General features: G+C 47.2%; 1 protein-coding gene across 1 annotated transcript in view; it reads right to left on the bottom strand.

Annotated features, from left to right (window-relative positions):
• Window positions 1-694: 694 nt before the first annotated feature.
• LOC144774138 (E3 ubiquitin-protein ligase TRIM39-like) overlaps window positions 695-22635 on the bottom strand; it is an 87652-nt gene continuing 65711 nt past the window's right edge. The window contains exons 7-8 of the mRNA XM_078659158.1: window positions 15054-15080; window positions 695-1402 (exon numbers count right to left, since the gene is read on the bottom strand). Coding sequence (XP_078515284.1) covers window positions 879-1402; window positions 15054-15080 — 551 coding nt within the window. The 3' untranslated portion in view covers window positions 695-878. The remainder of the gene's footprint in view (window positions 1403-15053; window positions 15081-22635) is intronic.

Genomic DNA, 22635 nt, shown 5'->3' with positions numbered 1-22635 from the left:
CTGTTGCATGTCTCAGTGTACATGCTCTGTCTGCACGAGTGAACCTATGTTGCATGTCTCAGTATAAATGTACTGTGCACACGCTTGAACCTATGATGCATGTCTTGGCATACATGCTCTGTGTGCACGTGTGAACATACGTTGCATGTCTCAGCGTACATGCGCTTTGCGCATGTGTGAACCTATGTTGCATGTCTGAGCATAACTGTTCTGTGTGCAAGCTTGAACCTAAATTGTATGTCACAGTGTACATGCTCTGTGTGCATGCGTGAACCTATGCTGCATGTCTGTGTACATGTTCTGTGTGCACGCCAGTGTACATGCTCTGTGTGCATGCATGAACCTATGCTGCATGTCTCAGTGTACATGCTCTGTGTGCACACGTGAACCTATGCTGCATGTCTCGGAGTACATGCTCCATGCAAAATCCATGCTTGTTGGCTTATCAATGTGCCCCAAATAATCGGCCCTCAGTGGCCCCGGATAGGAGCAGTGGTGCCACAGGACAGACACCCCCTGATGACACCGCTGAGACCACAGAAAAATAAACTGCTTATTACACGAGGTCACATCAACTCTTAATGGTTTACACCACCCCACATCAGCTAGCAAATCCACCACAGGGCTATACATTGTCTGAAGAGAGTAAGTTAATGGTTTAGGTTATTTACATAACAAATGGTAAAATGCATTCAATTTATTAAGTTTTACAAAGGGAGTGTCCAAGGTGGCCAGTCCTCTGAGAAACAATGTGTTGGCCATGATATGTTTGTAGGGCTCAGGCTCTGCAGTGGCAGGCGGTAATGCAGCATTAAAGCCAATTAATGCACACTGTTGCAAAGGACAAAGAGGCAGGAGAGTGAACGGATGCTATGAACTCATTTCTCAATCATGTGGACCCGCAGAGGAGTGACCGTGTCCCACGTGCAGAAATAAGGCCGAAGAGGCTGGCTGAAGGAGGTAGGAGGGAAAGTAACAAGCTGGCATCTATCGCCCACGTTGTAAAATGTGAGACTTCCAGCCTCAAAGTTCAGAAAAACTCCCACAACCCGCGGGCGTTGTCGTGGACTCAGAGGAGTGCCAGGGTAAGCAGTGGTGAGTGCCCGGTACCCATCCCACAGGCCAACCGCCCACACCCCGTTTTCAGGAGATGGTTCAAAGACCCCTTTCCTCCTCACAGATTCATAACACACTCCCAGTATCCACTCCCTCATCTCTCCCACCTCAACCTCCCAGTAGTGAATCCCTGAGGTTAGTCTTGGGAATCCCAGGACACAGGGGGCATCGAAGCGCTCTGGAGAATCCGGCAGTCCCAAGGCGGCGCTCCCCATTATAACACTCCTGCGATCCTCTGAGAGGCTGAGGTTAGGATGGGCAGAGTCGGGGTCCAGCACCACACCATCTACAGCAGAGAGGAAAGGAGACACCATCAGAGGAGCAGCAAACCTTCACACCATCAATCACCCAACATCAAACCATCTACAGGAGAGAGGAAAACAGACACCATCAAGGAAGTATCGAAATGTCATACCATCAATCACCACATCATCTACAGCAGAGAGAAAAAGACACACCATCAGAGGTGCAGCAAAGCGTCGCACCATCAATCCCCAAACACCACATCATCTACATCAAAGCGGAAAAGAGACACCATCCGGGAAGCAGAAAACCTACACACAATCAATGCCCCAGCATCACACCATCTAGAGCAGAGAGGATAAGAGACCATCAGAGGAGCAGGAAACCTTCACACCATCAATCCCCCAGCATCACACCATCTACAGCAGAGAGGAAATGAGACACCATCAGAGGAGCAGCAAACCTTCACACCATCAATCCCCCAGCATCACACCATCTACAGCAGAGAGGAAATGAGACACCATCAGAGGAGCAGCAAACCTTCACACCATCAATCACCCAATATCAAACCATCTACAGGAGAGAGGAAAACAGACACCATCAAGGAAGTAGCGAAATGTCATACCATCAATCACCACATCATCTACAGCAGAGAGAAAAAGACACACCATCAGAGGTGCAGCAAAGCGTCGCACCATCAATCCCCAAACACCACATCATCTACATCAAAGCGGAAAAGAGACACCATCCGGGAAGCAGAAAACCTACACACAATCAATGCCCCAGCATCACAACATCTAGAGCAGAGAGGAAATGAGACACCATCAGAGGAGCAGGAAACCTTCACACCATCAATCCCCCAGCATCACACCATCTACAGCAACGAGGAAATGAGACACCATGAGAGGAGCAGTACACCTTCACACCATCAATCACCCAGCATCACACCATCTACAGCAGAGAGGAAAAGAGACACCATCAGGGAAGCAGCAAACCTTCACACCATCAATCATCCAGCACCACACCATCTAGAGCAGAGAGGATAAGAGACCACCAGAGGAGCAGAAAACCTTCACACCATCAATCACCCAACATCACACCTTCTACAGCAAAGAGGAAATGGGACACCATCAGAGGAGCAGCACACCTTCACACCATCAATTACCCAGCACCACACCATCTACATAAGAGAGGAAAAGAGACACCGTCAGGGAAGCAGCAAACCTTCACACCATCAATCACCCAGCACCACACCATCTAGAGCAGAGAGGATAGGAGACCATCAGAGGAGCAGAAAACCTTCACACCATCAATCCCCCAGCACCACACCATCTAGAGGAGAGAGGATAAGAGACCATCAGAGGAGCAGGAAACCTTTACACCATCAATCCCACAGCACCACACCATCTACAGAAGAGAGGAAATGAGACACCATCAGAGGAGCAGCACACCTTCACACCATCAATCACCCAACATCACACCATCTTCAGCAGAGAGGAAAAGTGACACCATCAGAGGAGCAGCAAAATTCACACTATCAATCACCACATCATCTACAGCAGAGAGGAAAGACACCATCAGAGGAGCAGTAAACCTTCACGCCATCTGTCACCCACACACACGAGGGACATCAAAACTCTTCAAACCATCACCCCTGGCAGCAACGACTAACTCACTCTCGCAAAAAATGGATAATAAGCTCAAAAAACCTCATAAACACACTATTAACTTGAAGGTCCAAATATGGTCTTGTGCATGTTCAGTAGGTCTGTACATCCACCTTGAGGACCAAATATTAATTGAAAGAAAGGATTTCATGGCAGAAGTTTCCATTCTGCTACACAAAGAAGGTGAAGTTAGAAAGGAAAGAGGTGTTCATGGATTTGGAAGTGTTTGGAGGTAATTCTGGGAAATACTTGTAAATGGGTATGAGAAATTAGTAACAAGTTATGAGATCAAGTAAACCGAACTTCACCGATACTGAGAACCTGAAGCAACAATCCCTGTCTCTGAATAATAATTCAGGCAGAACTAAAGGAAACTTTTTGCAATCTGCTTCACTCAAAGACCACAGGCTTGTTCAGGCTTTTGTTTTGAATGCGATAAGACCGGTTATTTTTAGCTTCTGCATCTTGGCGGTGTATAATTTTTTTTGTATTAGTCATTTATGTTATGAATGTTTTCAGGTTGAGGATATTTTATATGTTTGTAGAATTCTTTATACTATTATAGATGTTTTCTTTTAGCAATATAGTGTACAGCACATTTTAGGAAAACTAATTCACATTGTCTTAGGCGGGTACAATTCTCACATCTAACTCTCATGAACATCTTTGAAAACTAGCAATTTCTGTTCACACATTCATTGTTTTGTATTGTCCACACACTTTATAACAGTATAAAAAGCTTGTGGTTCAGCTAGTGGCGTGAGATCAGACGATCCTGATCGGAGATGCCCTAATTTATGGAATGTGCCATCTGATGTTTTCCGTCATTATGGGAATGTTCCCTACATGGTGTGCAGGCATGCAGGAGATATACTAAGTATTTTCCTGCCCTGAGTGCCTGTTGGAAAGTGGGTTATTGGTAGGGGCAAATGTGGGTCTGCCACTGGCAATAAGGTCACTAACACATGACAGGACTCGGCATAGGTCTTAGACAATTATTCCATGCTCAACCCTTGGTAACGTGTTTCCGAGCAGACAGGCTTAACTTCAAAGACAGGTATGTAAAGCATTTAAAAACACTAATTCAGAAAATAATTAAGACACATCACATAATACAAATCCAACACCAATATAAAAATAGGAAACATTTGTATCCTTAAAATGACACCAAAACAACAAAAATCCAATGTAGGGAACCAGAGATAAGAATTTTCAAAGATTTAGCATTATATAGCACTTAGAAACATATAGCGCCTTATTGCAATATCTGGTTGCGATAGACCAGCTCAAAGTCAAAGTTTCAGGCCAACCGCAATGGAGCCCTGAGCGGCTACCACTTGCAGTAGGTCCCGGTCACAGTTTTTACCATCGGACTTTGAAACTATCCTAGAGCTTTTCTTGCCGCGGTCCCTCGAAGCTCTCAGCTAGTCTGTATTCAGTGAGGGTTCACCGGATAGCCTTGCGATGAGGTAGCATCAAACTTATGGAAGTCTGACCTCCGGAGCATCCTGGTGGGGCAAACCTAGTATCCAGGCAGACACGCGGTTGAAGGCAGGCAGCTTGGCTGCCGTGGTTGCTCCCGGTCACCTTTTTTTCGTTCGGACTTAGAAACTTTTACAGAACTTTTTCTCACGGGGTCCCTCGATGCCCTTCACCAGGCCCGATTCGGTGAGGGTTCCCCAGCCTTGGATTTCTTCTACTGCCGATCAAACTCTGGAAGTTGGACCTACGGAGCTTTTAGCGGCACAAACCTGGATGGCTTGGTTGAAGGCAGGCGGCTTGGCTGGCCAGCTTGAGTCGGTCCCTCTATGGAACTTTTTTTCAAAGTTGCTCTAAAGTTTTCCAAACTTCTTGAACTTCTTCCTGAAGTTCCTCAAGGGGTTCCAAAGTATTTAAAACTCACTCCAAGGGTCTGGAAGCTCAAAGATGGTCCTTGAGAGTTGGACTTTAGTTCCCGCAATGCACTTGGACAAAAAACTTTCAAATCCACTGGTGTTCTCCAGGTTGAGGATCTTTGGTGGTAATGGTCCAGGTGAGCTCTGTTAATCTGTAGCGTGCAGGGAGTCCACTCTTTAGTTCTTTTGCAGCAAGGTAATCCACAGGGCTGTAGTTTCAGCTGGTGCAGTCTTCAGGGGACAGGAATTAGAACTTTGCACCCCAACTTCTCAGCATAGCAACGTCTTGCTTCCTTAAGTTTCAAGCAGCAGATACTTATTCCAAGGTCTCTGGGTCAAGCGGGAGGTCACTGCTGACCAATGGGAGCAGGGCAACTCCCCAAGAACATGACCACATCCTATACAGTGAGGCATTATTTTGTCCCAGAGTGCACCAAATCCTCAAAATTCATAATGGCTGATTTTCCAGCAGGGAGGTAAGAGCTGGCTAAACACACCCCTAGGATGGCTAATTTTCATAAACTCTCCCCCTTGCATCTGCGCATTCCTTCCATAATCCCAGCTCTGGCTGAGGTGAAAAGTTTAGAGTTGCAAATGACACTAAGGCCTCCTCTTTCCTTGGAAGACTATGGTTTACAACTCCTCCCCCTGCTCTGGCATTTCTTTGTAGCAGCACACTGCCCTCCCAGCAGAGCTGGTTAACCCCAGAGGCTCTTTATCACCTCTTCAAGGCAGCCTGGCTAATCCACTTAACTCTGACCAATCAGGACAGATCACTGGAAGACTGAATCTGGACTTACAAACAAAAAAAGTCTTATAACTTCTTGTAGGTACACTTTAGGAGAAATTAAACCATATATTGAGTTTATTAATACCATTCGAGGACGTCTTTGAATGGTTCTTCTAGCCCTCTTCTATCAAGAGTTATTAGTTAATAACTTCCTACGATGTTAAAATATGTAGCAAGTGATTTGCAATGGGAAATATGACTTGGGCATTTTTTCCAGCACCAGGACGTACAAAAACATTTTATAAGTACTTTGCTTATATCTACAGGATCCCTACCCCATTGGACAACTAGTGGAGACTTAAGGGGTTCTTAATCTGTAGAAATATTACAGATCCTCCCTCCACAGGACTCCTAGCATCAAAGTTGAATTTGGCAGCACGTTACCACAATGTGGGAAGTGAAATGTGAAATTTCACTTAACCCAGGACATATAAAACTCATGTTATAAGGGTCTACCTTATAAATACCTGACCCCCAACCCCTTGGACACCACCTAGGGGAGACCCTGGGGTTCCTAATATGCCAAAACATTGTAGGTTATCCATTTTTACGTGCCCCAAAGCAGAGTTTGAGCACAATGTATTTTTAAAAGCAGTCCTGCCACCCAGGTCTACTTTTAAACCTGACCTCTGGCTTCAGCAGTGCACACATGCAATTGCAGAAAAGCTACTGGCCTCCAAACGGCCATGCCCTATTGTGAGCTAGGGTTTTCTAGGTAGTTTTAATCCCCCTCCCCTAATATTTAATAGGGTCTGATAGCGTAGGTCATTCCAACCACAGAGGTTCCCAACCCTTAGTGTACCCTAGTGTATGAAGGTGTTTGCACTGTATTCTAAATGTGTCTCTTTCAGCATAGCACTGGCCCTTGGCCTGGTTAGGCAGAGCCCAGGGTCAGTCAGAGTCAGTTACCAGCAGTACCATTCAGCAAAAAGTTTGGGAGTGTCTAGGGCACAGGATGACTTTGCAACATAGCCACCCGCCCCCCCAATGAAAGGTGATGGGTTACTAACCTATACACTGGTAGTCCTCATCAGCTAAGTGGAAAAACCTGGAAAGTCTATCCGCATTTGCATCGGCAACCCCAGGTCTGTGTTCCACTGTAAAGTCCATCGCCTGTAGGGAAATGGGCCACCTTAACAGCGTGGGATTCTCGCCTCTCATCGGCATGAGCCATCTGAGAGGCCTGTGGTCAGTTTGAACATGAAAGTGAGTCCCAAATAAATATGGTCTCAACTTTTTCAGGGACCAAACCAAAGCAGAAGCCTCTCTCTCCGTGGCACTCCACCTCTGCTCTCTGGGAAGAAGCCTCCTGCTAATAAAGGCAACTGGCTAATCAAAACCCTCTTCATTTAGCCGTGACAATACTACCCCAACTCTTGCTCTGAAGCATCTGTCTGAACCACAAACTCTTTTGTGTAGTCAGGGGCCAGCCGCACTGGTGCTGAACACATACCAGCTTTCAGAGTGTCAACAGCCTTCTGACACTCTGGGGTCCAATCCACCTTCTTGGGCCTCTTTTTAAAAGTGATTTCTGTTAGGGGTCCCATAATTTTAAACAAACCTTCTATAGTACACTGCGAGTCCAAGGAATGCCCTGACCTTCGTCTGGGTAACAGGAGCTGTCCAATCCAAAATAGTTTGGATTTTAGCTTGGAGAGGCTGTACATGGCCACACCTACCAGGTGGCCCAGGTACACCATAGAACTCTGCACTATTTGGCACTTGCTTGCCTTATTAGTCAGGCCTGCCTGCTGCATGGCCTGAAGCACGTCCCTTAGGTGGCTTAAGTGATTCCCCCAGGTAGAATTGTATACAGCTATATCATCCAGGTAAGTTCGCCAACCTTTGGAAGGTGGCAGGTGCATTCTTTAAGCTAAAGGGCATTACTTTGAACTGATAATGTCCATCTGGTGTGGAAAATGCTGACCTCTCCTTTGCTCCATCAGTGAGTACAATCTGCCAGTAACCTGAAGTCAAATCAAAAGTACTGAGGTACTTAGCAGCCCCTAACCTATCAATGAGCTCATCAGTGCTAGGCATGGAGTGTCAGTCTTTGCTACTGCATTCAATCCTCTGTAGTCCACAGAGAACCTTAACTCCTTGGGTCCTCCTTGAGGACTAGGTTTGGGTACCAGCACCACTGGACTGGCCCGTGGATTCTCAGACGGTTCAATTACCCCCAATTCCAGCATCTTAGCAACCTCAGTGTTAATGCTGGCTCTGACATGGTCAGACAACCTGTACAGTTTATGTTTGACAGGTAGGCTGTCACCACTGTAAATGTGGTGCACACACCACTCAGTGATGCCTGGGGTCAAAGAGAACAGGCCAGCAAACCGCTCCAGCACTTGCTGACAGTATCCGTGTTGCTGGTCTGTCAACTTGGGACAGATCACAACTCCCTCCACTGACCCATCTTGCACATTAGTGGAGAGGAAGTCAGGCACAGGCTCAGCTTCCTCCTCCACACCCTCATCAGTGACCAGTAACATGGTCATGTCTGCCCTGTCATGGTGGGGTTTCAATCTATTCACATGCAGGAACCTATGAGGGTTCCTGGGGGTGCCAAGGTCAACCAAATAGGTAACCTCACCCTTCTTTTCTAAGATTGGATAGGGCCCACTCCACTTGTCATGGAGGGCCCAGACAACAACTCAATGGGAAACCAACCCCTTTCTGTGGCACCTCCCTGGAGGTAAAGAGTAAGCATGGGAGGAGAACATCCCATCTCCTCCGGAGTTTCTCTGACAACCCATTTATCATGCCCTTCAGGGTTTTGTTGAATCTCTCAACAAGACCATTTGCTTGTGGGTGATAGGGGGTGGTGAACTTGTAGTTGACACCACACGCATCCCACATAGCAATCAGATAGCTGGACAGGAAAATCGTGCCCCTATCTGATACCACCTCTTTTGGAAAACCCACCCTGGTGAACACACCAAGCAGTGCTCTAGCCACCGCAGGAGCATCAAAGGTTCTAAGAGGGATTGCTTCAGGGTACCTGGTGGCATGCTCCACTACCACTAGGATATACCTATTCCCTGATGCAGTAGGTGGGTCCATGGGACCAACAATGTCCATCCCCACCCTTTCAAAAGGAACCCCAACCACTGGCAGTGGTATTAGGGGAGCCTTTGTCTTGCCCCCTGCCTTGCTACTGGCCTGAGAGGTGACACAATGCTGCAAAACTCCTTTACTTTTGGAGACATATGAGGCCAGTAGAAATGGTTCACCAACCGGTTCCATGTCTTTGTCTGTCCGTTATGTCCTACCAAGGCGAAATCATAACCCAAAGTCAGGAAGAACTCTCTGTGCTTCTGGGGCACCACTAACCTCCTGGTGGCCCCGTCCTTTAGGTTTCTGGCCTCAGTATAAAGCTATCCGTCTTCCCAGTAGAATTTGTGAAACCCACTGTCATCCCCCTCCTCTTGCTTAGAAGCAATCCGCCTCAAGCTCTCAAGGGGGGGGGACAGTCATGTTGTCTCTTACTGAACTACTCTCTCGAGGGTCCACCTGCTCCTGTCAGTTCTGCCAAATCTGACAGCTCAGGGGCCAGATCCTCCCCATCAGGGTTAGATTCTTCATGCACCTCTGGAGTTCCCTGGGCTGGCTCACCAGGCCCAGTGCCCTTGTCTTTGTATGTTTGGCCCTTTGTTCCAGGGTCCAAGTGTTCAGCCTCTCCCTTCTGGCGAGTCTGGGACCTAGTCACAGCACATACCCACTCAGAGAGCTCCAATATTTTCATATGGAGTCCTCTCTCCACCTCTGACCACACAGAGGCTTCAAGATCATTGCCCAGTAAACACTGGACTGGGAGCAGCTTTGACACAGCTGCCTTTATAGGGCCTGTCACACCTCCCCATTCCAAATCCAACACAGCCATGGGATGGAGTTTGGTAGTGCTGTCTGCATAAGTCACCTAGTGATACTCAGCAGGTAACAACCTCTCTGAAGGCACCAGCTCATACAGGACCATAGTTACACTAACCCCAGTGTCTCTGATACCCTCAACCTCGGTCCCATTCACTTTAGGCCTCTGCCTGTACTTGTCCATGTTTGGAGGTAAGGCAGCCAGGGTTGCAATATTCACCCCATCCAGGGACACTAACGTTGCTTCCACCACCTGACTACCCCTCTCTGGGGCACCACTCTCCACCCCTACACTGACACTGGCAATCCCTGTAGATGACCCCTTAGGGGGAAGCTTCTTGGCACAGACAGCATCTCCCTGTTTGTGCCCTGGTTGGTTACAAAGCATGTACCCACTTTTGAGGGGTCGAAGAACCTACCATTCTTTCCCCGAAACCCCCTCCCTTTGAATTTGGGTTGGCTTGGGCCCCCCTCCTGGTGCAGGTTTTTGTGGGTCTTTGGAGGACTCCTGATTTTGACCTTCCCTCCCTTGGGCTTTCCCTTGGGAAGGGACCTGTCCCCTTTCTTCTAGTCACTCCCCTGGTGCTAAATGGAAACAAGGGTTCCCATCCACTCATCAGCTGCTTCCCCCAGCTCTCTGGGGTCTAGCATCTTAGAGTCCACTAGATACTGGCGTAAGTTCTCTTCTGCACAATGAGTCAAAACATGTTCTTTCAAAATCAAATGATACAATCCTTCATTAAGTATGAGCGCAAAATCCGCTCCGCTCGTGAAATTTGAGAATTTTCAGCAATTTCGCAATCCGCGAATCTCAGGAAATTGCCCAAAAATTCGCAAATTTGCGAGCAGGCGGATTTTTTTTTTGGCCCACAGGAAGCACAGTTAAGGCAGGTGCTCGAGGTGAAGCTAACTTTCTAACAATTTTAGAATGGCGCCGGCAAGCTGCCAGAGTGCTTGCTGGCGCCATTCTAAAATGGTTACAAAGTTAGCTTCAACTCGGGCACCTGCCTTACCTCTGTAAGTGCTTCCTGTGGGCCAAAAATTAAACCTCAACAGGAAGCACTTACAGATATGAATAAAGCAGGTGCCGGAGTTGAAGCTCAAATGCAGTAACGTTTTAATCAGCCCAAAACATTAGTGAGCATGGTCGAGGCTGGGCAAGAGTGCTTTAACCCAATATCTGCGGTCGAAAATTAGCAGTAATACTCGAGGGAGCTCTCTGAATCCCTGAGTTTCTCGAGTGCAACACCCGTGTAGTTCCTGTGACCAGGAGGCTGCTTTCTCCTCACCTGCTGCCCTGCTCGCTCTCTGACCCTTTATACACAAGAGGCATGTGAACACGCATAGAAGCCCCACACCACACACTAGCGGTATCAAACGTCTTCCCGCCCTTTCCCAACTATGATGGACAGCTCACTCAAGGGACCTCGGCGCCTTTTGGCGCGGTGGCAAAGTTACAGGCACACATGGTCAGTGGAGACAAATCTTCTGGCCCTTTACGCAGCTGCAGTGTAGGAAAAGCACTATACATTTAACCAACAAGGTAGCACTTACTGATTAGTCAGTAGAAAGTACTCCAGTTGAGTAGATGGAAATTGCAAAAAAATCCGCGCTTTCGCAGACTTTTTTGTGATTTGGCGCAAATTCGCGGACCGCAGATCCGCAAAATTCGCCCATACTTATCCTTCATATGTGTCAACTTTGTTCCCAACAATCCAGCCTTCCAGTGCCTTCAATGAAATGTCCACAAAGTCTTCCCAAGAATTTGAACTCAATATCTGGGTGCCTCAAAACTCCCCCCTGTACTGCTCTGGAGTCAGACCAAATCTCTTGACTAAGCATGCCTTCCTCTGCTGATATGATTCTGCATCCTCTCCCTTCAGGGTCATGAGCTTATCCCTTTCAGCTCCTGGAATCAACTCCCACAGGAGTGCACTCCAATACCTAGAGTGGGCCCTAATCATTCTAAGGGCCTTCTCAAAAGCTGCTATCCACCTGTATATGTGTCATCCAGCTCTGTGTACTTGGGCACTAAACCCTTGGGAAGTTTAGGATCAAATGCACCAACCCTGGACATCTCAAAATCTTCATAGTTTTCACTGCCACCATTTCTTTTGAACGCATCCTCTCTCTCCCATTTCTTCTTAGCCAATTCCAATTTCTCTTTCCCCAAGGAAATCGACGCTAATTGAGCCTCAAGCTGTCTCTCCGCAAGGAACAGTGGTGGTTCCTGAGTAAGGGACCCTTCCCCATTCCTACCATCTGGATTTACAGGACTAACATGAGAGATAATGGAAGAGGCACCATCCTCACCCTCCTCTTGGGTGAGGTTTGGGGGCGTTGGGACACCCTCCATCCCCCCTCGAATCTCCTCAGCTACCCCAGCCCAAGCATGTAGGGACTTAAGTAACCCTGCCTTCCTAATCTTGTTGGAAGCAGGCAGCCCCCTAAGCCTACACTGTACCCTAAGATCAGCCATCCTGAACTGGGACAGTTTAGCCAGGTCCAGCTCCATGGTTCCCTAGCTTTGGGTCACAACAGCTAGGCACAACAAACTTAGAACAATTTGGAAAAACCTAGACAATGGATTAAAAACAGTTTAGCCCAAATTCCAAAAATCAAACTCAAAAGTTGTGTTCTAAGGCAATTTAGAGGAATTTTATAATCTTAATTCACTTTACTGAAAGGTGTACTTTTAAACACAAGTCCTCATCCACACCGCTGAGCACCAAATGTTGGAAAGTGGATTACTGGTAGGGGCAAATTGAGCCGGCCACTGGTAATAAGGCCACTAACACATGATAGGACTCAGCATGGGTCTTAGACACTTATTCCTATGCTCAACCCTTGGTAACGTGGTTGTGAGTAGAAAGGCTTAACTTCAAAGACAGGTATATAAAGCATTTTAAAACACCAGTTCAGTAAATAAATAGGACACATCACATAATAAAAATCCAACACCAATTGATAAAAATAGGCAGTATTTTTATCTTTAAAATGACACCAAAATGACAAAAACTCTAATTTAGGGAACGAGAGATATACTTTTCAAAGATTTAGCAATATATAGCACTTGGAAACATATAGTGACTTATTGCGATATCTGGTCGCGATAGACCGGCTCAAAGTCAAAGTTTCAGGCCGAACGCGATGGAGCCCTGAACAGCTAACACTCGCGGTAGGTCCCGGTCACAGTTTTTACTTTAGGACTAAGAAACTTTTCTGGTGCTTTTCTTCAAGGGTATCCTCGGGGTTTTCAGCCAGTCCGAATTCCGTGAGGGTTTGCCGGATAGCCTTGCGATGAGGTCCCGGTCAAACTTACAGAAGTCTGACCTCTGGAGCGTTCCAGCGTCGTAAATCCAGGATCTAGGCCGACACGTGGTTGAAAGTAGGCGGCTTGCCTTTGGCAGTTGCTCCGGGTCACCTTTTCTTCGTTCAGACTTAGAAACTATTACGGAGCTTTTTCTCGTGGGTCCCTCAATGCTCTTCACCAGGGCGGATTCGGTGAGGGTTCGTTGGCCTTGGATTTCTTCTACTCCTGGTCAAACTCTTGAAGTTGGACCTATGGAGCTTTCAGTGGGATGAACCTGGATTGCTTGGCCAGCTCGCGGTTGAAGGCAGGCGGCTTGGCTGGCCAGGTTGAGTCGGTCCTTCTATGGAGTTTTTTTTTCCAAAGTTGCTCTACAGTTCTCCAAACGTCTTCCTGAAGTTCCTCAAGGGGTTACAAAGTGTCTCAAATTCACTCCAAGGGTCTGGAAGCTCCAAGATGGTCCTTGAAAGTGGAGGACTTGAGTTCCCACAATCAACTTGGACAAAAAAACTAACAAATCCACTGGTGTTCTCCAGTTGAAGGTCTTTGGTGGTGATGGTCCAGGTGAGGTCTGTTAATCTGTAGCGTGCAGGGAGTCCACTCTTTAGTTCTTTTGCAGCAAAGTAATCCACAAGGCTGTAGTTTCAGCTGGTGTAGTGTTCAGAGGATAGGCCTTAGAACTTTACACTCCACTTCTCAGTATGGCAATGTCTTGCTTCATTAAGTTTTAAGCAGCAGATCTGAGAGTATCTGCTGAGAGGCTCACCTGTGAGTGAGACACCAAACACCCAGTAGATACATCTGTGAGTGATACACCAAACACCCTATGGATACACTTGTGAGTGAACTCCCAGACATCCTGTGGATACACCTGTGAGTGAGACACCAAATACCCTGTGGATATACCTGCGAGTGAACTCCCAGACATCCTTTGGATACACCTGCGAGTGAACTCCCAGACATCCTTTGGATACACCTGCGAGTGAACTCCCAGACATCCTGTGGATACACCTGTGAGTGAACTCCCAGACATCCTGTGGATACACCTGCGAGTGAACTCCCAGACATCCTGTGGATACACCTGCGAGTGAACTCCCAGACATCCTGTGGATACACCTGTGAGTGAACTCCCAGACATCCTGGTGATACACATGTGAGTGAACTCCCAGACATCCTGTGGATACACCTGGGAGTGAGCTCCCAGACATCCTGTGGATACACCTGGGAGTGAGCTCCCAGACATCCTTTGGATACACCTGCGTGTGAGCTCCCAGACATCCTGTGAATACACCGGCGAGTGAGCTCCCAGACATCCTGTGGATACACCTGCGAGTGAGCTCCCAGACATCCTGTGGATACACCTGCGAGTGAGCTCCCAGACATCCTGTGGATACACCTGCGAGTGAACTCCCAGACATCCTGTGGATACACATGTGAGTGAGCTCCCAGACATCCTGTGGATACACCTGCGAGTGAGCGCCCAGACATCCTGTGGATACACCTGTGAGTGAGCTCCCAGACATCCTGTGGATACACCTGCGAGTGAGCTCCCAGCCATCCTGTGGATACACCTGTGAGTGAACTCCCAGACATCCTGTGGATACACCTGTGAGTGAACTCCCAGACATCCTGTGGATACACCTGTGAGTGAACTCCCAGACATCCTGTGGATACACCTACGAGTGAGCTCCCAGACATTCTGTGGATACACCTGCAAGTGAGCTCCCAGACATCCTGTGGATACACCTGTGAGTGAGCTCCGAGATATCCTGTGGCTACACCTGTGAATGAGAGACCAAATAGCCTATGCTCCACTTGTTTGAAGTCTTTGGAAATCGCAGGAGGAGGTGGGAGTGTGCCACGTCAGTAAGGACTGGTGTGACTTACTGAGACCTGGAAATGTGTCACGTCAGTAAGGAATGGTGTGACTTACCGAGTGCTGGGAGTGTGGTGCGTCGGTAAGGTCTTGTGTGACGTAACAAGAGCAGGGAGTGTGGCGTGTCTGTAAGGACTGGTGTGACTTACCGAGTGCTGGGAGTGTGGCGCGTCTTTAAGGACTGGTGGGACTTACCGAGAGCTGGGAGTGTGGCATTTTGGTAAGGACTGATGGGTCTTACCGGAGGTGGGAGTGAGGTGCATCAGTAAAGAATAGTCTGACTTACCTGCAAACAGACAGCACCGGCGCCACTCTGGAAATCAAAGAAGAGAAAAGACAGTCAAAAAAAGAAAAATACATTTCCATTTAAAAATAAAAATGTGCAATCACTGTTAAATGAAACAAACAGGTGGAGCAGCAGAGAAATGTCTGTTCATGAAGAGAGCTCTCTTGGAGATGTTTGTTATATATATGTCACAGCAGGAGACCTGGACTCTGACCCTGGCTTCCCCACTGAACTAACCTCCTGATTTATATCTTGGCGGTATTGGTACCCTGTTGCAACTGCAACAGAGTATCTATACCGCCATGATAATAGTCTGCACTACACAAGTGATGGGCACTCTGCAGGAGGTGACGAGGAGCCACCGAGTCTCCCATATCTCACTGAGGGGCCACTGAGTCTCCCATATCCCAAAGATGTTAATCGGTCTTGAGCTGAATGGAGGCCACCTGAAGGGTTGTTGGCCCCCTGTGCAGCATGGGCTGGAGGAGCCTGCTTTATGCCCCTGGGCAGACCGTAGGAATGGCTACAGTGGTCACTACTCTGTCGCCGCCATAGCCAAAGTTCTTCGACGGCCCTACAGACTAAGTGCTGTTGGAGAAATTAGTATGGGTGGGGATATGGCCATTTTGTTTTTTTACTGTCCGTCACCACCCGGCAAACCCTTGCGGTGAGACACAAAATATAAATAACCCCCCATCCCCCTCCATGGTAGGCATTTATAGTTTTGTTTTCAAAAAGATAATACTGTAAGGTAACCCAATGTTATCTTACGGGAAAAGTCGGCCTTACAGTAGTGGAAAACAAACGTAGGAGTTTTTCACTACGTGGAAATGTAAAATGTAACACCTTCCACTTTTTAACTACAATTAAGCATGAGCGCAAAATCCGCTCCGATCGCGGATTTTGCGGATTTTCGGTAAATCCGCGATCCGCGAACTCTCGCGGATTTACCGAGAATCCGCAATCCGCGATCGGAGCGGATTTTGTGGTCAAAAGTTCAAGCCTGCATAATTTACGATGGCGCCGGCAAGCTGCCAGCGCCATCCTCAAATGGTTACTTAATTAGCTTCGACAGGAAGCTCTAACAGATAAGATAAAGCAGGGGCTCGAGCGCCTGCTTTATTTTATCAGTTGGAGCTTCCTGTTGAAGCTAATTAAGTAACTTTTGCAGGATGGCGCTGGCAGCTTGCCGGCGCCATCGTAAATTATTTACATGGTGTCTGAAGGGCAGGGTTCATTCTGGCACGACGGTCCTGGCACAAAAAATAAACCTCAACAGGAAACACTTGCAGATATCAATAACGCATGTGCCCTAGTTGCAGCTTAAATTCAGTGACTCATTCATCAGCCAAAAAATAATCGTGAGCCTTGTGGAGGCTGGGCAGGTGTGCCTTGTTCCCAAATATACCAGACCTTTTATACACACAAGAGGCATGTGCGCTCGCATGGAAGCCCCGTCCGTTTGGCCCCGCCCACACACTCGAGGTGTGCACCGTCTTCCCGCCATTTACCCACTATGCTGGACATTTCACTCAAGGGACCCCTGCGCACTTCGGCGCGATTGCATAGTAACACACACTTGGTCGCTGGAACTAGTTGAAGCGCAAATGCAGTGACTCATTCATCAGCCCAAAAAAAATCGTGAGCGTTGGGAGGCTGGGCAGATGTGCCTTCTTCCCAAATATACCATCGAAAATCCGCTGTGATGCTGGCCAGAGGCATTTGCATCTTTGACTTTCACGAGCGCAATCCCCGTGCTGTTCCTGTGACCAGGGACTTCTGTCTCTTAATCTGCTGCTCTGATCGGTCTCTGACCTTTTGTATACACAAGAGGCATGTGCGCTCGCATGGAAGCCCCGTCTGTTTGGCCCCGCCCACACACTCGAGGAAGCCCCGCCCCCAAATCCGCCGATCCGCAAAATCCGCGGATTTTGCGGATCCACGATCCGTGAATCCGCAAATTCGTGAATCGTGGATCCGCAAAATCCGCCCATGCTTAACTACAATGCACTCTGATCTCTGGACTGTTTAGGGCCTACCTATGGGTGACAAATGCATGAGAAGGGAAGGTTTAGGCCTGGCAAATGGTTTATTTTGCCAGGTCATAATAGCCATGGCAGACCTGAGACATGTTTTTAGTGCTACTTTATTGGGAAGCAGAATGAGTTGTGCAGGCCCACTAGTAGCATTTAATTTACAGGCCCTGGTACTTGTGGTACCATATACTGGGCAGGTATAAGTAGATTTAATGTGCCAATGAGGTGTATTCCTAGATTACCATGTTTCAAGAAGGGAGCACAAGCACATTAGCACTGGTTAGCAGAGGTAAAGTGCGCATAGCCCTAGTGCCAACAAAAACAAAGTTCTAAAAACAGGAGGGGTGACGGCAAAACATTTGGGGGAAGATCACACAAAGGAAGTTTGAAGTTTATGGGTTTGTATAGCGCTGAATCACCCATGAGGGTATCTCAGCGCTTAGGAAGGCAGAGAGCAATAAAATAAAGGAATTAGAAAAGGTGAGTTTTCAGCAGATTTCTGAACTGAGACAGATTCTGGTAATTGCGCAGATGAAAGGGTAACTTATTCCAGAATACAGGGGCAAGGTAAGAAAAAGCTTTTTCTCCGCTGTTCGGAACTTGATCTAAGTGCTCGTGCTGGGGTGTATAAAACTAGTTTGCTCGAAAGATACGAGGGGCCTTGGCCATTAACCAGTTAAGTGCTGCCGTCGGCCGTTGAACGTTCGGAGCACTACCTGGCTGGTGCTGCGCACGTTCAAAGGCCGACGCAGCCCCGCCCGTTTTTTAAAACGGCCGTGAAATCGTGGCAGCGGCCAACGGGGTAGGGGCTTTATAGATAGTGCAGCCTATTTTGAATTTAACCCTCTTCCTCACCAGAAGCCAGTAGAGTTGGTTAAGGAGGGGTACAGAGGGTGTTCTGGAGGGGACGTCAGCAACAAGACAGGCGGCAGTATTCTGCACCACCTGGAGTTTGTTGAGGGAGGATTCGTTCGCTGAAAATAAAAGGGCATTACAGTAGTCAAGTCTACTTAGTATCAAGGCTTGCATTAACGTTTTCTTGGTGGATGAAGGTAAAAGGGGAACAATCCTTCTAAGACCGCTGAGGATGTAGAAGCATGAGCCAGCAGTGTTATTAGCATGTGCCTCAAGAGTTAGTTTGTGATCAATTCTGACACCTAGGTTCTTGACTACTTCTTTAGGGGCAGGGGCAGGACCAAGTTCTTCCGGCCACCAGGTAGGTGACCAGCGTGTGACAGCTCCTCCAAACAGCATGATTTCAGATTTCCCAGCGTTGAGTTGTAAAAAGTTAGCCCGCATTCAGCTAGCGATGGTTTTCATGCCTTCTGAGAAAATAAATTCAATATCGGGTCTATTTTTGTCAAATGTGAGGAGGAGCTGTGTGTCGTCTGCCTTTGAGATGGGGGTGAATCCCAAGGATCTCATGAGTCTGGTCAGAGGGGTGACAAATATTGAAAAGGGTCAGGCTCAAGCAGGAGCCCTGTGGGACCCCCTTGGTGACTTTAGTAGTGGTAGATTTATAGGTTCCCAGATTAACAGTCTGAGTTCTGTCAGTCAGGAAGTCGGTAACCCACTTCAGGGCCAGCCCTTGAATGCCTATCCTGGAGAATCTGGTGGGAAATGGTATCAAATGCAGCTGACAGGTCAAGCAGCATCAAAAGTGCTGCTTGACCCTTGTCCAAGGCCATACGGATGTTGTCAGTAACCTCAATAAGAGCGGATTCGGTACTGTGTTTGGCCCGAAAACCAGATTGTGAAGAATCTAGATGGTGAGAGGTTTCCATGTACTCGGACAAGTGTTTTTTGATATGTTTTTCAATGAGCTTGGTCTGCAGGGGTAGTAGAGATATGGGTCAGTAGTTGGATAGTTCAGTGGTAGGAATCTTAGGGTTTTTTCGTATGGGTATTACTTGTGCGTTTTTCCATGCTGGAGGGAGACAACCAGAACTCAGGGAACTATTAAGAAAAGAGCAAATAGGAGGGGCAAGCTGGTCAGCAAATTTGGCCGAAATCTTGGCGGGGATGATGTCTAGGGGGGAGCCGGATTTGGTAGTCGCAATATGACTTCCATATGGCTGAGAGGGGGAAAGGAGTGTAGTTGTGTGGGAATGTTGTGTTTGTCAGAGGGGCCTATAGTGGAAGGGGAGGAGATGGTATTGGCAGTGAGGATGTTCTGATATATGGTATCAATTTTTTGAGTGAGATAAGACGCAACACTATTGCATAGCGACTGAGTAGGAGATTCCGCAGTATCACAGGCACTTGGGTTGGTGTAAGACTTAACTATTTGAAATAGAATCCTGGAGTTAGTTCCACCTTGTTCCAATTGATGAGCAATATGGATTTTGCGCGCATTTTTGATATTTTTATGATAGGATGCTACAGCAGTTTCGTAACTCAATTTATCTTGTTCTCTGTGAGAGAGTCGCCAAGTACGTTCTAATTTCTAGCACCAACTACTCTTTTCAGTACGTAGGGCAGGAGAATACCAGTCAGAAGGAATGGATTTAGGGGAGTGGGTAAGAGGCTTCAACGGTGCTGCCTCATTAAGAAAGTTGGTGATGATGGTATTAAAATGTGATAGTTGGTGTTCTACATCGTAGTTAAGAGTGTCAGTGTCCCAGATAAGAAAAGGGGTCATAAAGTGGTCGGCCTTGATTTTGTGCCAGGGTCTATGCCTTCTGTCCGTGTAGGATATGGGAGTCGGGGAGGTAGTAGGACTCGTCAGATGAAAATTAATCAGGACCAAGTCAAAGGAAGTGTGTCCCCACATAAGGTGTTCTGGGAGTTCGAGAGGATGAGATCTAAGGTGTGGCCAGCTATATGGGTGGGGTCATTATTCATTTTAAGGAGACCTAAAGAGGCCAGGTCCTCTAGACAGACCACAGCTTCATGATTGGAGACATCCTCGCTATGAATGTTGAAATCTCCTAGAAGTAGGAAATTGCGGGTAGCAATTATATGAGGGGATACTAATTCCAATAGACGGCTAATAAAGTTGTATAGCTGGCCCGGGGGTCTGTATACAAGGCCCCTTTTCCAACTACGTTGGGGGTGGAGATCAAGCCTGAAAATAAGGCATTCAAATAGGTCTGTGCAGAGCTGGTCAAGGATGGTGACGGATATAGAGTCCTTATGGATTATGGCAACACCTCCACCAGCTTGTTCCAACCCATCGAGTCTTTGGATGCGGAAGCCAAGTGGAAGAGCCAGAGCAATTGCCGGGATAGCAGAAGGTTTAATCCAGGTCTCTGTGAGAAATCCAATTTCAGGGTTTTTATCGTTTAAAATATCCCATATATTGGTGGCTTGCCTGGGGAGGGGCCTTACATTGGTTAGAAGGTAGTTCCAAATATTAATATTGGATGGGTCGAGGGTAGAACCAAGGGGGTGATTAGTGTGAGGGACAGTACCTATGTTGGAAAAAGTGTCAACAATAGAAAGTTTAGGGGTAACATTAGTCTCCGGGGAAGAGGTAGCCTGATACTTGCATATTTTACATGAAAAAGGCCCTTCTGGTATGCAGCCAAAGTAGGTCGGCAACCCAAAAGGGGTCGGTCTAATCCTAAGCAATATGTCTCTAGTATAAATGCGCCTAGTATTGATAGTAGGTGAGGTGTCTGGGTATAAACTGCCAGGGGTCCTGGCTCCTGGTGACGAACAGGCGGGACGGGAGCGGACGGGCGCAAACGGGCTTGCCTTTGGCGCGCCGTCAGCGCGCCCGCTGCGCGTCTCGCCAAGCATTGGATTAAATAGGTTAGGCCGCTAGACCGTCAACCTCCTTTCCGGTCTGAACCGGAAATGCTCCGGAAAGATCCGGAAATGCCCCAGATCACACCCGTCAGCACTACCTCTCTCCACTCAACGGGCGAGCCAGAGTTGGACCGGAGAGGAGTGCTTGGAAGGCAGCGCGTGGTAAGTAAGAAAGTGGGGAAGAAGATAATGCCAACAATATTCCCAGCATTGCTGCAAGCCATACAATAGCTTGCACAAAAGGTGCCCTGCAACTGTTAAAAATGACAATGGAACATGGTCTACGCTCCTGTAACGGGCGATTCCCATCAGATTGCCCAAGTAAACCTACCTTCAAAAGAGGTTGTTCTGCCAGCCATTTAGATTATATATTGGTTTCTCTAAGCCTATGGCCAATGCTTCTGGACCTGAAGGTGGATAACTGTATAGAAAGTGACCACTTGCCTCTCTCTTTGACCAATCTTAGTTCATTACTCGTGCTTCCTACGGAGATGGTCCCTAGAGATTACAACTCATCACATGACCCTTTAGAGTCAAATAATCGCAGGTCCTTAAAATGGCCTGCTGTGATGGGTAATGCTGGCATTATTAAGAAAATGTACGAACTTTATGTAACACTTATGTCACCGCTAGTTGATATTAACACTGAGGATTTCTCCCTAACAGAAGTGCATGGGAATCTGATACTGCAACTTAGCGAGATCCTTTCAAAAGGGACTAAAAAAAGCACAATTTGGCCGAAACAACTGTCTGAAGGAAGGACTGTGGTATAATAAAGCTTGCCGCCAGGCCAAATCAGAATTAATAAAAGCTGTAAAAGGGAACCAAACAAATATTGATAGAGACAAAAGAACGCATTACAAAAAAAACATTTTATTAGCAAAAAAGGAATGAGATGAAAAAGTTTGGACGGACTTGCTTCAAGCATGCAAACTGAATGACCAATCATTGTTTTGGAATCTTATCGCTAGAGGCACTAAAGAAGGGACCCCATCCAGGGATAGGTTTCTTGAGGAAAATATCTGGGTCAAACGCTTTTCTACACTGTATTCGTGTGGAGGGGATGAGGAAGAGTGGATACATGAATACACAGAATCAAATTCATGTGAAACATCCTTAACATTCAGTTTGACAGATGCTATACTAGCCATTAATACAGTCAAACAGGGCAAAGCTCCAGGCCCAGATAAAATTCCTGGGGATCTCTGGAAACATGAGAATCACTTGTGGGCTCCGCACATTAATTTGCTCAGTAATGTTATCGTAAGAGGAGCTCCAATTCCGGAGACCTGGCGGGGCGCAGAAATTGTGACTATTTTCAATAAGGGAGACAGACTTAACCCATCACACTATAGACCTATCAGTTGGATAGATGTCCTTCAAAAGATTTTTGCTCGCCAACTTGTAAGCATGTTAAATATGTGGATCGAGGATAATTCTATTTTAACAAAATACCAGGCAGGTTTTAGAGCCAGAATTAGTACGGTAGATCAAGTTTTTAGATTCCTATGTCTAATCTGGAAATATATTAATATAAGGAACTCTCACTTATATGTAGCTTTTGTGGACCTCAGAGCGGCCTTTGATCTGGTCCCAAGGGGAAGTTATGGAAATTGCTAAGGGACAAGGGTGTCCCCGGGGACATTCTCCAACAGCTGATCAGGTTGCATGAGGGAAACTACGCAAGAGTGAGGTGGGGACCTAATGGGGATTTAACAGACAGAATAGATATAAAGAGAGGCGTCAGGCAAGGTTGTGTCTTGGCGCCAACCCTCTTCTCCCTTTACGTAAAT

Source organism: Lissotriton helveticus, chromosome 8 (genome assembly GCF_964261635.1).
Source record: "Lissotriton helveticus chromosome 8, aLisHel1.1, whole genome shotgun sequence".
NCBI classification, from domain to species: Eukaryota; Metazoa; Chordata; class Amphibia; order Caudata; family Salamandridae; genus Lissotriton; species Lissotriton helveticus.
Note: the sequence above shows the minus strand (reverse complement) of the source record. Positions and strands in the feature narration are given on the sequence as shown.